The 13,904-nt window shown below is 39.3% G+C and overlaps 1 protein-coding gene across 8 annotated transcripts in view; it reads right to left on the bottom strand.

Annotated features, from left to right (window-relative positions):
- znf536 (zinc finger protein 536) overlaps window positions 1–13,904 on the bottom strand; it is a 177,866-nt gene that overhangs the window by 54,461 nt on the left and 109,501 nt on the right. For all 8 annotated transcript variants that reach the window (XM_016560711.1, XM_016560717.1, XM_016560718.1 and 5 more), the window contains one exon: window positions 4,467–4,625. In XM_016560711.1, the coding sequence (XP_016416197.1) occupies window positions 4,467–4,625 (159 nt within the window). The remainder of the gene's footprint in view (window positions 1–4,466; window positions 4,626–13,904) is intronic.

Below are 13,904 nucleotides of genomic sequence, written 5' to 3'. Positions count from 1 at the left end.
AGAGAGGGAGTTTCGAGAGATATGGGAAAATGAAAATAAAAGCATGTTTGTCGATGTGTGTGTGCGTGGCTATAAACACTTAGATTATACACATGGAAAACATTTTTTAACCCAGAAAAAAATGTTGCATTGTTACGCAAGACTGAATTGAATGATTTAAGTCTGGCTCTGTAGTAAATCATGGATATAATTAGCAAATGGCATAGTGCTCAAGTAATTTATCATTATTTGGAGGGCGCCATTCCAGAAAAAGAATGGAAGATCTGCAGACCCACTGCACAGCTTCCTAAATAAAGGATCTCAAACATAAACTCAATACTATATTGATAAGGAACAAATATACAGAGGGACATAAAGTGAAGGGCAGGAGAGAGGGTGAAGAAAAAAAAGAAAGGGGTCTTTTGTTCTTTTACACAAGAGTGTTTGAAGCGCATATTCAAGACATCATACAAGATGAGCTTTTAACCCAATAAGTGCTTATCCTCTGAGCAGGATAACAGAGGTTTGGTGTGATTCAATAAGGAAACGTTCAGTTCCTTTAACTGGAAGGAATGATATTCTGTACCCAAAATTAGAGTACAATTAGAGTGATCTGCTTTTCTCCACCCCATCTTGTGCATCTGCTTAGGAAAATACTAATAACATTTCAATTTATTTTTAATTTAAAAAAACATATTAGGACAAATATTACTCTAATAAATTATGAAATGCTAAAATTATAATTCAGGCCAATCGATTATTATGCATATATAGACCATTATTTATGTATGCATATTTTTTGTTTGCTGGTTGTATGTTTATGTGAGCGTGTGTTCAAGTTCCTGTGTAAGTCTCTGTGCATGTGGCATGTTCTTTGTGCACCATTTGGGCTCAGTAAGACATCTGCTCCATCATACGTCAGGGGCACATGTGACATCTGGGGAATATACTGTATCCTGCCTTGCAACATTACACACAATTTACTGCTAAAGGTCATTATGTACCCGTTAATCCACTTTTAATTGATATCCACACAAACAACACAACCTCAGGGAAACAAAATGGATCACCAAGGCAGAGAGGTAAAGAGATTATTATTTTTCATCTTTTGAAATGAGAGAGTGCAAAACTCCCAAAAAAGTTTCCAATGCTCACTCTTATGGCTGATGGACTGTGTTAATAAAAATAGGGAGGAAAAATACATATCAAATTGCCATCTGGTATAGTGTGACAGGCTTTCTATAAATTACAGAGACTTCTCACTGTGAGTAGTACATATCCATTATCATTTCGCAAGTTCACTTCTAACGGAATGCTTTCAGTCTCAACACTTGAAGAAGTCCAGCGCAAACTGATTTCATATGGATTTGTATGATTTGTCATGACTCCATAGTAACAGTTCAGAATAAACACCCACAGCCTTTACAGAAGGGCAATTAAAATAGTTAATAGATATGACATACTTTAAGATGAATTTCCATATGGCTTTACAGAATGGTGAAAAGACAGCCTGCATTCCGAAGGGGGATAGAAAGAGAGAGAGAGATTGACTGAGCTGGAAAAATAAATGTGTTTTTTTGTTTTCTTCCTTAAGCTATGCTTTATCTACGCCAAATGTAGAAACAAGAATGTCAAGGTGTTCGAGTTCTCAAGCCCTACACGTAGTACCCACAAGTTCTATTTACATTTTAAATGACCCTTTACTGTATGGCCCATTACTTCAATCCTTCCATTCATCTTACTTTTAGAGAACTAACTCACCATGTAGTAAGCAAATAAGCATTAGCAGAGAGAACAAAAACAAAACTAAACAAATACGAACGAAACAAACCACAAACCACGCACCAGGCGACACAGACTAATTTTCTACTGGGAGACTGCTGAGTGACCTTTGTAATTTACAATGCTAATGGTTTGGAACAGTAGCAACTGACCACGGACCTGAGTTTAATGGCTCTTTCTCCCTCTTCAAAGTAAACCTTCAAAATGTTGTTCGATACAACCATAAACCTCCATCCAGCCGTGTGAGCCAGATCTCCTCGGTCCAGACCAAGTCTCGCTCAAGATGCGTAATGGCTCCCAATCACCAAGGTGAACTCACACGGCCAATGCCTGTCTGTCCCCTGTCTCTCTTCAAACAAAGGTGATTCGTCTGGCGTGTTGGTTCTCCTATAGCCTCAAGTTATGCGTAGCCATTGTCAGGAGCAAGGACCTTTTTATTTTTTATCTACAGCTGCTTACTGCTAAATACTGCCTTGTCCAGAAGGGGACAATCTGTGTCTCTAATTGCTGTCACTGAAGCCTAGATTCATTATGTGACTTTCCCATTAAAATGTGAGCATTAATTTGTATAATGAAATATCACCCACTGCAGTGTTCATTAGCTGTGGCCCCACACTATACACTGCACAATGTTAGCTACCTAGAAAACTGTGCTTAATTTCACTAATGGATATTTTCCCGCTCACTGTTGGAGAGGAAATTAATACTGTAACATTAGCTCTTTAACTTTTGGAGAAATTTAAATTCACTTCATTCCTTTCAAGCCGACGTTAGAGAGTCATTAATCTAACATTGTGTCGCACAATGCCCTGGCCTCCTCAGTAAGCAACGCCATTGTGATGGGATAACGGCATCGGGATTGAGGCCCGCTTTGTGTCATCCGCATGTCTGATTGCTTTAAATCAGGGCAGGATATTTGTTTAATGTCAACGGCATAGTTTCAGCCTGATTGGAAGGGTCTGTTGTTCCTGTAAATTATTCAAGCAGAGCTAGACCGAGACCTGTGCCGTATCTCCGATGTCTGTCAGCCGGGAATCTTTATGACAAACCTATAACCGATCAGCAAAGAGTCACACATCTTGCAAGTACATCAGGGCCAGTGTAAATTGCTGCATCGACAGAAAGTGAAGCGTCCGCGTGTAAACGCGCTCGGGCCACACCGCACACACGTGGGCCATCCCGGCAAGCGGAGTGAGTGAGTGAGTGAGTTGGGACGAGGGCCTCTGTTTCCTCTTGGCTGAAATATGGCCCTACTGGGGACCCTTACCCCCTGCTCTGAGCAGGCATAACTCAACCTCCCTCAGCTAAAACATATTTCCCCACTCCATCCGCTGCTCTCCTGCTAGAAGGATATAACCAGTCTGTCTAAAGCCTTAACCTCTCTGTTTAAATGTAAGTTTGACACTCTCGTATGTGTGATATTATCTAGCTATATGCTGCATAACATTTTAAATTAAAATAAATTTTTCATTTAAAAAAAATGGAATCATATTTCCTACTTTCAAGAAAAATCACTCTTTCCAACTGCCTCCCAGTCCATATTAGATAATAACAAATGCAGATGACAGCGTTCTTCAGACTTCATGTGAGTACTGTATTGAAAAGTAATAGTATTTCATGTGCTTCTGTTACGACGAAAGATGAAAATACTGCAAGCTGAGAGAGTTACACATCAGCGCCATTGTTAAGCATGCTTTATAATCAACCTTAATGCTCCAGAATAGCGCAGCTATGTGCTTCCTATTAAGTGGGACACATACCATCTGGGTGGTCTCCGCTCTTCCTTGTATGCACATACCAAAAAAATAACAACCATCGATTCCCTGAGCTGCGAGTGATTTCCATTTACAGTTAAGGAAAGAAGCGGATTGGCCTCACATTATTTGCTGAATATAGAAAGCTGTTTCCTTCTTTTCTCTCTCTTAACTCTCTCTCTTCTTTCTATTTTTATGTCTGTCCTTTTTATGACTGAAACTTCACTGTGAACATGTGCAGGTATTTCTGATCTGACCCATAAAAATTACTTTCATCAGTCTAGCCCAATGTATTTAGATATAATTAGCATTCTTAACAGAAGACTTGAATAAAATGGCTTTCATTTAGATGTGTTTCATTTAGATGTCTTATTTTTAAATGTATTTAAATTTATATTTACTATAAATAATGTGTGTATGGACGCATTACATTACAGCCTTTTATTATTGTTGTCAAATAAAAAAAAACTGTAATAACTGAGAAAAAAACTAATAATAATAATAATAATAATAATTAATAATTCACATAATAAAGTGGTGTCAATGTTTACACATTTCGTTCACATAAACAGAGACAGCAGTGTGCTGAATCTAAGGTGACCTCTGAGTGCTTATCCTGGTTATCCTGCATGCTAACTAGGCCAGCTGTGCCTGCTAGTGAGCCTCAGCCTTGCTCTTGGGTGGAACAGCAGGGTCTCCTGACAGCCACCGGACCAGCACTGCTCACATCATTACTCTGCTGGGCCGGGGCGTCCTGCCTCACATACCTGAAGTTCATTTATGGGCTCAGAGTTTTTAAATTCCACTAAAATGGGCAGTTTAAAATGTGCATCATTAACGCCAGGAAAAACTGTGATTAGGTTTATTAGGCACACACTGTACATCACTATATATCACATATGTCAAATAAATGAAAATGCCTAAAACTTGCTTCTTGGACTTCTCACTCACCTGTATGTATTCGTAGATGGACCTTCAGATGGTGGGATGTGCGGAAAGATTTGCCACAGTAGGGGCAGTCCTTCAAGGTTGAAGCCACACTCCGTTCCCGGTGCTGAGTAGTGGGGGGCTGGACAGCACTCACAGGTTTCGCCATCTCTTCCCCAACATCTAAGAAACAGAGACCCAGAGAGAGACATATTTCACAGACTGTTCTGTTTCACTTCAAACCGGCCGCACGCCAGAGAGGTTTTTCCTGTCTTGTTTCTTCTGTTGTTCTCCATCCTTTCAGTTTTTGCCACCCAAATCTGCTAACGCCACACAAAGTCAAACACATCAATGAGTTCATGTGCACCACTTTCCCCCTCCCCACTCTCCGCAACCTGACAGAACGCTGACAGTTCAGAAGCTTTCTTTAGAGATATCACCCGGACCCCCACCCAACTACACTCACGTCCCAACGTTTTATCCAGCCTCTCATCATCTGTAGTGGGAAGCATATGGCAGATTGTGTTGAAATGAACAATACAGGGAGGGGGAAAAAATGAGAAAACAGCCATGTCAGCAACAGGGTCTTCGTTTCACCGCTGTGCCCTGGGTTTGACAGGTGACGTCGGCAGGGAGCTTGATAGAAAACGGTGATAACGAAGGGCCGCTCTGATTGAGCAATTGTCACACCAATAACGTCTAAGAGTGTCAACAAGTCCACACTTGGAGATAACTGGACAGCACTCACAGGTTTCGCCATCTCTTCCCCAACATCTAAGAAACAGAGACCCAGAGAGAGACATATTTCACAGACTGTTCTGTTTCACTTCAAACCGGCCGCACGCCAGAGAGGTTTTTCCTGTCTTGTTTCTTCTGTTGTTCTCCATCCTTTCAGTTTTTGCCACCCAAATCTGCTAACGCCACACAAAGTCAAACACATCAATGAGTTCATGTGCACCACTTTCCCCCTCCCCACTCTCCGCAACCTGACAGAACGCTGACAGTTCAGAAGCTTTCTTTAGAGATATCACCCGGACCCCCACCCAACTACACTCACGTCCCAACGTTTTATCCAGCCTCTCATCATCTGTAGTGGGAAGCATATGGCAGATTGTGTTGAAATGAACAATACAGGGAGGGGGAAAAAATGAGAAAACAGCCATGTCAGCAACAGGGTCTTCGTTTCACCGCTGTGCCCTGGGTTTGACAGGTGACGTCGGCAGGGAGCTTGATAGAAAACGGTGATAACGAAGGGCCGCTCTGATTGAGCAATTGTCACACCAATAACGTCTAAGAGTGTCAACAAGTCCACACTTGGAGATAATTAGTCACTATGCTTATATGTGAGATGTCAGCAGTGTTACACCATTGTGAATTACAGGGGGATCTCATATTGTGTGAAGCGTTTGACACTCCAGAGAAGTTAATGTGATACAAGACCAGGTCAGGTCCTTTGAGAAGTTACAGTTACCTACCACATGTGTTGCCTACCATACATTTGGTCCCACTTTATATTAAGTGGCCTTAACTACTATGTACTTACATTTAAATTAATCATTTGGTACAATGCACTTATTGTGTACACACATTGTACATATATTTTTAAAAATACCTCCATTCTATTTTTATGTCTGTCCTTTTTATGACTCAAGCTTCACTGTGAACATGTGCAGGTATTTCTGATCTGACCCATAAAAATTACTTTCATCAGTCTAGCCCAATGTATTTAGATATAATTATCATTCTTAACAGAAGACTTGAATAAAATGGCTTACAATTCAGTTTCATATAGATGATATATAAATTACTATAGATTACTATACTATATTAAATTACTAAATAATATTATACATAGTAGTGTTGTCAAACAATTTATCGTGATTAATCGCATCCAAAAAAATGTTTTTGTTTACATAATATATGTATGTGTACTGTATATATTTACGTATATATAAATACACGCACATGCATGAATATATTTCAGAAAACTATGTTGTTTGCCTGTCCCTAACCTTACCCATATCCCACCTCAATAGCAGCAAAAGTATTTGCAATACAATATGAACACAATAAGTACATTGTGCTTATTTCTTGATGTAAGTACCTAGTAAGGCCACTTAATATAAAGTGGGACCTTATTTTTTTATTGTATTATATTTTATTGTATGTTTATTCTGTAAACCCAACATCAATTAATAAAACAAATAATAAAACAAAATATATACAACTCACAATAATCTAAAAAATTGATATAAAAAAATAGATGCAGTTGCCTACTAGAGATTTTTCAACCACATATTGTATTGTATTTTATTTTATATATGTGTGTGTGAAAATAAAAAGCTGATATTTGCTGTTAAAACCAAGATACAGGACCAGGTCAGGTCTTTTAATCATATATATATATATATTCATCATCATCATCATCATTATTATTATTACTATTGAAATACCTACAACTAATGCCAAGATTTGTTAGTAATATGTAACCTACAAGATTTTCTGTTAAAACTGTTGCACATGCTTTAAAGCAGTGTATGAGCTGTAGTGTTCAACTGGGCAATTTAACTCTTCATAAATTCCTCTGTAAAAGTTAGGGGGAAAAATGCTTCTGTTAAAAATCAAAAACTGTTGTATCATTAAGAAAAGTCTCCCATATGCACACATTCAGACCCTAAAACACATTTACCCCATAATGGCAATTGACTTTGTGCCTTAACTTCAGCTCAAGACGGCCTGTGAGCATGTGACCAGCCACAGTGCAAAAAAGCGTTTGTAAATGCTTTCTTATTTCTGTGCCTACACATGATATGGTGTGTGTGTGTAGGGAGAGACGTCGTCTGAATGGTGCAACCCACTTTAGCAACCATTTGCCTCAATCAAAAGCTTTTGTACGAGTAATCTTTCTTTCTTTCCGCACTTTTTTTTCTCCTCATTTCTCTACCCTCTTTTAAGAATCAAATGAGATTTGAGAAGTTAAAAAAGAAAGAGTGAAGTCAGCATCTCCTTCTCTCTTGTGACTGATCACATTCCTGCAATTTGCTGCCTCCGTTTTGCCTACACGCGTTACATTGTGATGTGTGCCCCCATTTTCTGACCCAAACATATACTCACAACGAAACAAACACAAACACTGACTCTGACCCACTTTAGCTTGGTACCCAGACACTTACAAATATTACTCCTATTGGCAAATTCTACAGGCTTTTAGCGAAAAGAGAGGCCGTTATTGTCCCACAACCACACACACACACACACACACACACACACACACACACATACACATACACACCATATATTGTATATGTAAGTGTGAATGTGGCATTTGAGTGCCAATCATTACTCACACAATATTAAACGTTCCTTTAGATCCAGATTTTAACATAAACCATCAGTCATGTCGCTCTCATTCTTACTTACATACTAGAACATCAGACAGACAGATACATGAGCATACAAAGCCTTTACAGGTAATACTGTTCTTTCATCTCTCTCTCAGTTTCTCTCGCTCGCTCTCCACACACACATACACACACACACACACAGACACACACACACAGGCCAGCAGGGCCGTCTTTAATCAGCTGACTGCTCCCCAGCTTTTAATACGGCTGTTCCAATTACTGTAAAAGTCATCCTGCACCAAATAACCACAAATATTGACAGTTTATTGCACAACACATTTATGACATTTGAAGGTCACCCCATATATTACGCATCATCTCTCGGCCCAGGGTGTCTGGAACAGAGAGATTCTCGATAACCCGCCACCTATAACTATTTTCTGCATATTGATTTTCCATTTCTCAGCCCTTTTTTATGCAAAAGAAAAATCTGTAAGAGACACAGCATTAAAACGATTGTCACGAGTGAGCCACGGCCTTCATATATTATCCTGTTAAGCCTGAAAACAATAACTCTTTAGTCCAGGGCCTAGACAATACAGCAAAACATTATGAAATGCAACAGTGTTCTTTTATAGATGTTTACAGTCTGACTAATTAGACATGGGGATAATGAAGTTACATCTGTAATTTATGATTAACTTGCTTATTGAAACTACGCTGCTATCAATCATCTCCATCTCCATAAATATTTCATCGACCACTGGATTCGCTTATGAGGTTTTTGCTGCCGTAACCAATAATAAAGAGCATCTCCAAGCGCGTGACACGACATATCAATATCCATATCTCATTGTCCATTGAGTTTGTCGCAACAAACCGTGGCAGTTAATGGCACATACGTGTAAAGTGAGGTGTTTAAGGCGATTTACTGGACCGGCGTTATAGAACATGCCAGAACAATAGACTGGAAGCGGACAGGAGGCCACTGGGAAAAGCCATCTGGGAGGAGGTGTGTCGCTCACCCTGCTGCCTGCTCGGTCTCTTTGGCATACAGTACACACACTATTATGGAAGCTGCTGTGTGTGTGTCTATAAAAGGGAGGTAAAGGAAAATATGTTTGTCTCAGTGACATTAAATGCATGTGTGAGTGTGTGTACAACCTCTCAAATCTCTCCAGATGGACCACACCCTGTTCCCACTAATAAAAAAGAAACAACAACAAAGACCCACTATGACAACCTCCCCCCCAGAGGGAAAAAAAGAGAAAAGAAGCAATCATAAAAACACAAGATGTCTCCCCTATCCATTAGAATAATGTGTCACGTGCCACAGTCAGTCATTGACCTTCCTTCCTCTGTAGCACCCGAGGAAAATGTGAGAGAAACATTTGGATTTAGATAGTAAACAGCAGAGAGAGAGAGAGAGAGAGAGAGAGAAGGTAAAATGTGATGACATCATTTGAAAGGCATTAGGCTTTTAAAAATGCGCCCGGGGGGAGCTGATTTCCTTACGCTGGAGCAACACAACACCATCCGGCTGATGCGCACACTGCACTCTCTCTTTTTTGATTTGGACCAGTGCCATCTTTGTGAACAGTCTGGTCCAGGCGAGTTAATCAATTTGAGGTTTAGTTACACTGCTGAGGCTAGCATTCCACCGACTGCTAGAAAGTAATCGGAACTCGCAGAATTTATTAACCAAACACCAATTATCATTAAACACCACTGCATTATCCCCTCCTTTTACTACCTGACAAGGACTACTTAATGAAATTTTAGATTAAAGTTATTTAGCCTACTGATTTATGGTGGCTAAAACTCCTAATGTAGCCCCTTGGCACGGATGCTCGCACAAGCAGTTATTTATTTTTTTATTTTTTTAGGAGTACACCAGGGACCCTGAACCCTCTGTGGTACCACCGCAAGTCCTGCCCATGAATACAGAGGGGAAAAGAAAAAGAAAAAGAAAAACGAAACTGTCCAAACGCTTGTAAGATTCACTGGACGTGAGAGCAAGCCCTATCACTTGCAGGCAGTACACGCTGACCTGCGTGTCAATGAGGTAATAAATTCATGGAGGCAAACTAGAATTTAAATAAATAAACACTAAATTCAAAAAGTGTTTACCCCCTTTCTGTTTGTGAGATGAAACAGCCGCAAAATGTGCTACATATAAGGCATGTGGGTAAACAGGGGCACCAGATGTTCTTTGATGTTAATAATGGCATTTATTATTAATATTAATTAGACTGCATTCAGCAATACATTTGGGCCATTTCCAAGTCAATTAAGCAAAATGGCATTCGGGAGATGTTGAAACGACATTTTAAGGCAGGTGTTCGGCGGTCCCCTAATAAAACATTTTTGCTGTGACTGAAAAACAACCCATTTTCAACAGATTCTGTTTTTTTCTTGGGCTGTAGGAAAGCAGCATTTTCTTGCTCCGAGCGCTGTCGTTTTTTTAAAACAGTTGTAGTTAAACATGAACAGCCTTGCTCTGGAAATGTTTTCGTGTACCCCATAAATGATGCTTAACAGCTTGAAAATGTTGTCATTCTCTTTATCTCTGTGCATTTTTATATATAAATATATATGTATAGTAACTATATATGTATGTAAATATTAAATGTACAACCTAGTTCTGCTTGTTAGCAAATGCCAAACCAGATAACAGGCTATCTATCTAACCATCCATCCACACAGTGAAGAGCCAAACTCCACAGTAAATATCAGTCTAAAAAAAACACAAAAGACTAATTACTGCCCACATGGCGGTGGAAGATCAGATGGGAAGGTGAGTGTGGGGGGAGGCTATGTTGTTGTCTATATAATCCTTACTATATCCTATGTGTAAGTATAATCACACACACTCAGGCACACAAAACACAGTTTTAAAGCTCCATTCTCTGTAATCTGGACCATGAAAAAGGGGGCCGCTAGCACATTACCTCCAGCTAGCACTGATTTGGCAAGAGGGCCCAGAGTTTTTTTTTTAAAGCTTGTGGAGGCTCAGCCATACAATGGTACATTAACAATCTGTGCGTTCATTTATCAGCCCATGCGATTTTGGACTCTGTGTTTATGGCGCGGTGCACTTTTCATCGCTGAAAATTAATGAACATGCCTCTCCTCGCAACAAACATGCACCTGTGCCGCCGTGATGCTAATCACAAACATTTATATTTATTAGCGGCAGCCTGAGTGAAAGTAGGATTACAAGAGGAGGAAAGATTGTCCTTTTCTGCTTTGTGAACAGAACACTGCATTTCTCTCTCTCTCTTTCTTTTTTAGAGCACATTTGTTATGCCTGCTGGCGGAAGGGTCAGGTGAAATTAAGTTTTAAGTATTCTCCCTCCGACTGTAAGAAGTTAGAAATCTTCCTCGACTTGACATGCTTGACTAAATCCTCTCCACCAATAACATCAATAGTTCAATAGTTTAATGGGCGACATAAAGCACAAGAAATTCGACATGAATCTAGGATCTCGGCCAAGTCACGCGCGGCTCCGTCACAACTGAAATCTGATGAGTGCGTCTCGGGTTCTTGAAGACGTGCCCTTCACAAACACCGAGCATCATGCACCAACACAACAACATGATAGAGTCTCAGGAGGTCAGGGAGGTGAAAGTGGCAGAATTGTGCAAATTAGCCACATTGACAGCACTCCTGACTGGAGAAACCCTCTCCCTCCCTCCCATTCTCTCTCTCTCTCTCTCTCTCTCTCTTTTCCTCTCTATCTCTCTTTCCCTCCCACCATCAGTGACAGAAGGTGCGCCTCTCCCTCTTTAAAGGCTATGCCTCTGTCGAGCTGAGGGAACAGGAATGGTGCCATAAGTTTCCGCCTGGCACTCGCCCATCTTTGTTTGCTCCTCTCGAGTTGCTTTCAGGCTTCAAAGAGCAGCAAATTAAAAAAATGAGGAAAAAAAGAACGAAAGAAAAGAAAATTAAGATAAATTAATTAATAAATACGCAATGAAAAGAAAGTGAAACCCGGGCTGCTGAGGAGGCAGTGAGGTCTCACTAACTTTATTATTCTGCAAGGTGATCACAGCATGCAGAGGATCGGAGAGGGACCGCCGTGACCACTGCTGGCCTGACGCATGAGAGGAGACGTTCTGCCATGATCAGAAGCCACAGTGAGCTTGCGAGGGCCCTGAGGGTGGGCATCTTATTACAAGTCCCACTTCAGTAAGGCTGGCTGCTCTTAATCGTGGTAAATATTCATTGGACGCCCAATTTTTTTTTTTTGTAAAATGGGCAACTTTATCATTAGTGAAGCCTGGTTGGATGCTGTCTGTTCAGGGCTACTGCGTTCTCTATGGTTAAACCGTGAGAATGAGGACACTACAATGCAGAAACTATACAATATGATCTTAAAGGGATAGTTCATCCAAAAATGTAAACGCTGTTGTCTTTTGCTCACCCTCACATCAAAAGATGATATTTTGAAGAAAAAAAAAGTCTCAGTGTTTGGACCTCACTGACTTTCATTGTATGGGCAAAACTGAGGCATATTTTTAAAATATCTTCTGTGTTCCACACAAGAAATAAAGTCATACATGACAGTGAGTTTATTTTTGGGGTCTAGTAGTTACCATTTCAAAAGCCTTTTTGACTGACCAAAAAATTGCTTTTAACCAATTTTTAACAAGGAAGAAAGAAAGAAAGAAAGAAAGAAATAAACAGACTGTTGTGAAGCTAAACAGAATTTCATGCATTACTTAAGCATGGTGCTGTAGCTTTAAAACTCTTTCAGGATGGAAAATAAACCCTCCTCGCCTGACATTGATTTCCTATTCATTTTTCCACCCGACCAAATCAACAACAAGTACACCAGGCAATCATAAAGCTGACTTACACATCCCTTTACAGCACCTTCTAAATCCATTAGCATCCCTCTAAAGCCATGCGCTTTGAAAAGCCATTCCTCTATCGCTTTCATTAATGAGAATTAAAACAATACTGATGTACTTGAAGATATTAGAGAAATTACCATACGGATGGTCTGATCAATAACAACATTACCAAACTAGACATCCACAAAGACTGACACTATAATGTGAAGATGATGAATTACACGCTGGACAACATTAACGGCTCTTCCCATCCTCACGTATCGCCTTAACCAAAAACCTGCGTCTTGACAGGAACTGTAAAACGTGGCTTTTTCGCCTCAGCCACATGGGACTATAAATTGTGCGGGCAAGGACATCCCCAGTTTTACTCTTATATGCACTTGTCCAGTGTCTTGGAAAATGAAATAAAAAGATTTATCATGCCGCCCTAAACACAGGAGAGTCTCATGACTGAGCAACTCCATCAGAATACATTTCAAGATGCTGAGAGCTGGGCAGAGAAGCTTTAAAACTGTCCCTCCCCCGCAAGGTTACATCATCCATCAAAAATAGCATTGAACATCTTTTATTTAACCCACATTAATCTGAGTGAGATGTCTGAATGAAGTCTGATAGAGTAATTTTAGAACAAAAAAATATCTACAAACATCAAGGCAGGATGAGAAATGTTGGAACACAGACAGTGGAGCAAGACTGATATTAACAGGGTCAATTATGTGCTGCACTTTTTTTTTTCTTCTCCTCGCCCCCACCAGCTAATTTTTCAAAAAAAAATAAATAAATAAATAAATTGCATCACTTGAATACACATCTTATAATGAGCATGTTTTTATAATTTCTGGAAACAATTTTTTTTATAAAAAATGTATAAAGTAAAAATTAAATCTTAGAGAAGAAAGCTTAAAAAGAAAATCCTATCAAGCATAATCATCTATATCTATTATTATTTTTTAGAAAAAAATGCATCATCACTGCTAAAATTTAAATATATATAAAAAATATATAAAAAACATTGTCTGCCAAATCAAGACAATGAGAAAGAAAGAAAGAAAGAAAGAAAGAAAGAAAGAAAGAAAGACTAATTATTTATATTGCAGATCCTCATTACTGTATCAAGGTCAAGAAATCTCTTAAAAATAATAATTTGACCTTTTTATGACAAGACAAGTTTACTTCAGGTTGTAAAATGTCACGGTGCAAAACCTTAATGATATTTAGGAAATAATAATAATAATAAATAAATAAATAAATATATATA

Source organism: Sinocyclocheilus rhinocerous, unplaced genomic scaffold, assembly GCF_001515625.1.
Source record: "Sinocyclocheilus rhinocerous isolate Xijiao unplaced genomic scaffold, SAMN03320098_v1.1 scaffold18, whole genome shotgun sequence".
NCBI lineage: Eukaryota > Metazoa > Chordata > Actinopteri > Cypriniformes > Cyprinidae > Sinocyclocheilus > Sinocyclocheilus rhinocerous.
The sequence above is the reverse complement of the archived record's forward strand: the minus strand, read 5'-3'. Positions and strand labels throughout refer to the sequence as shown.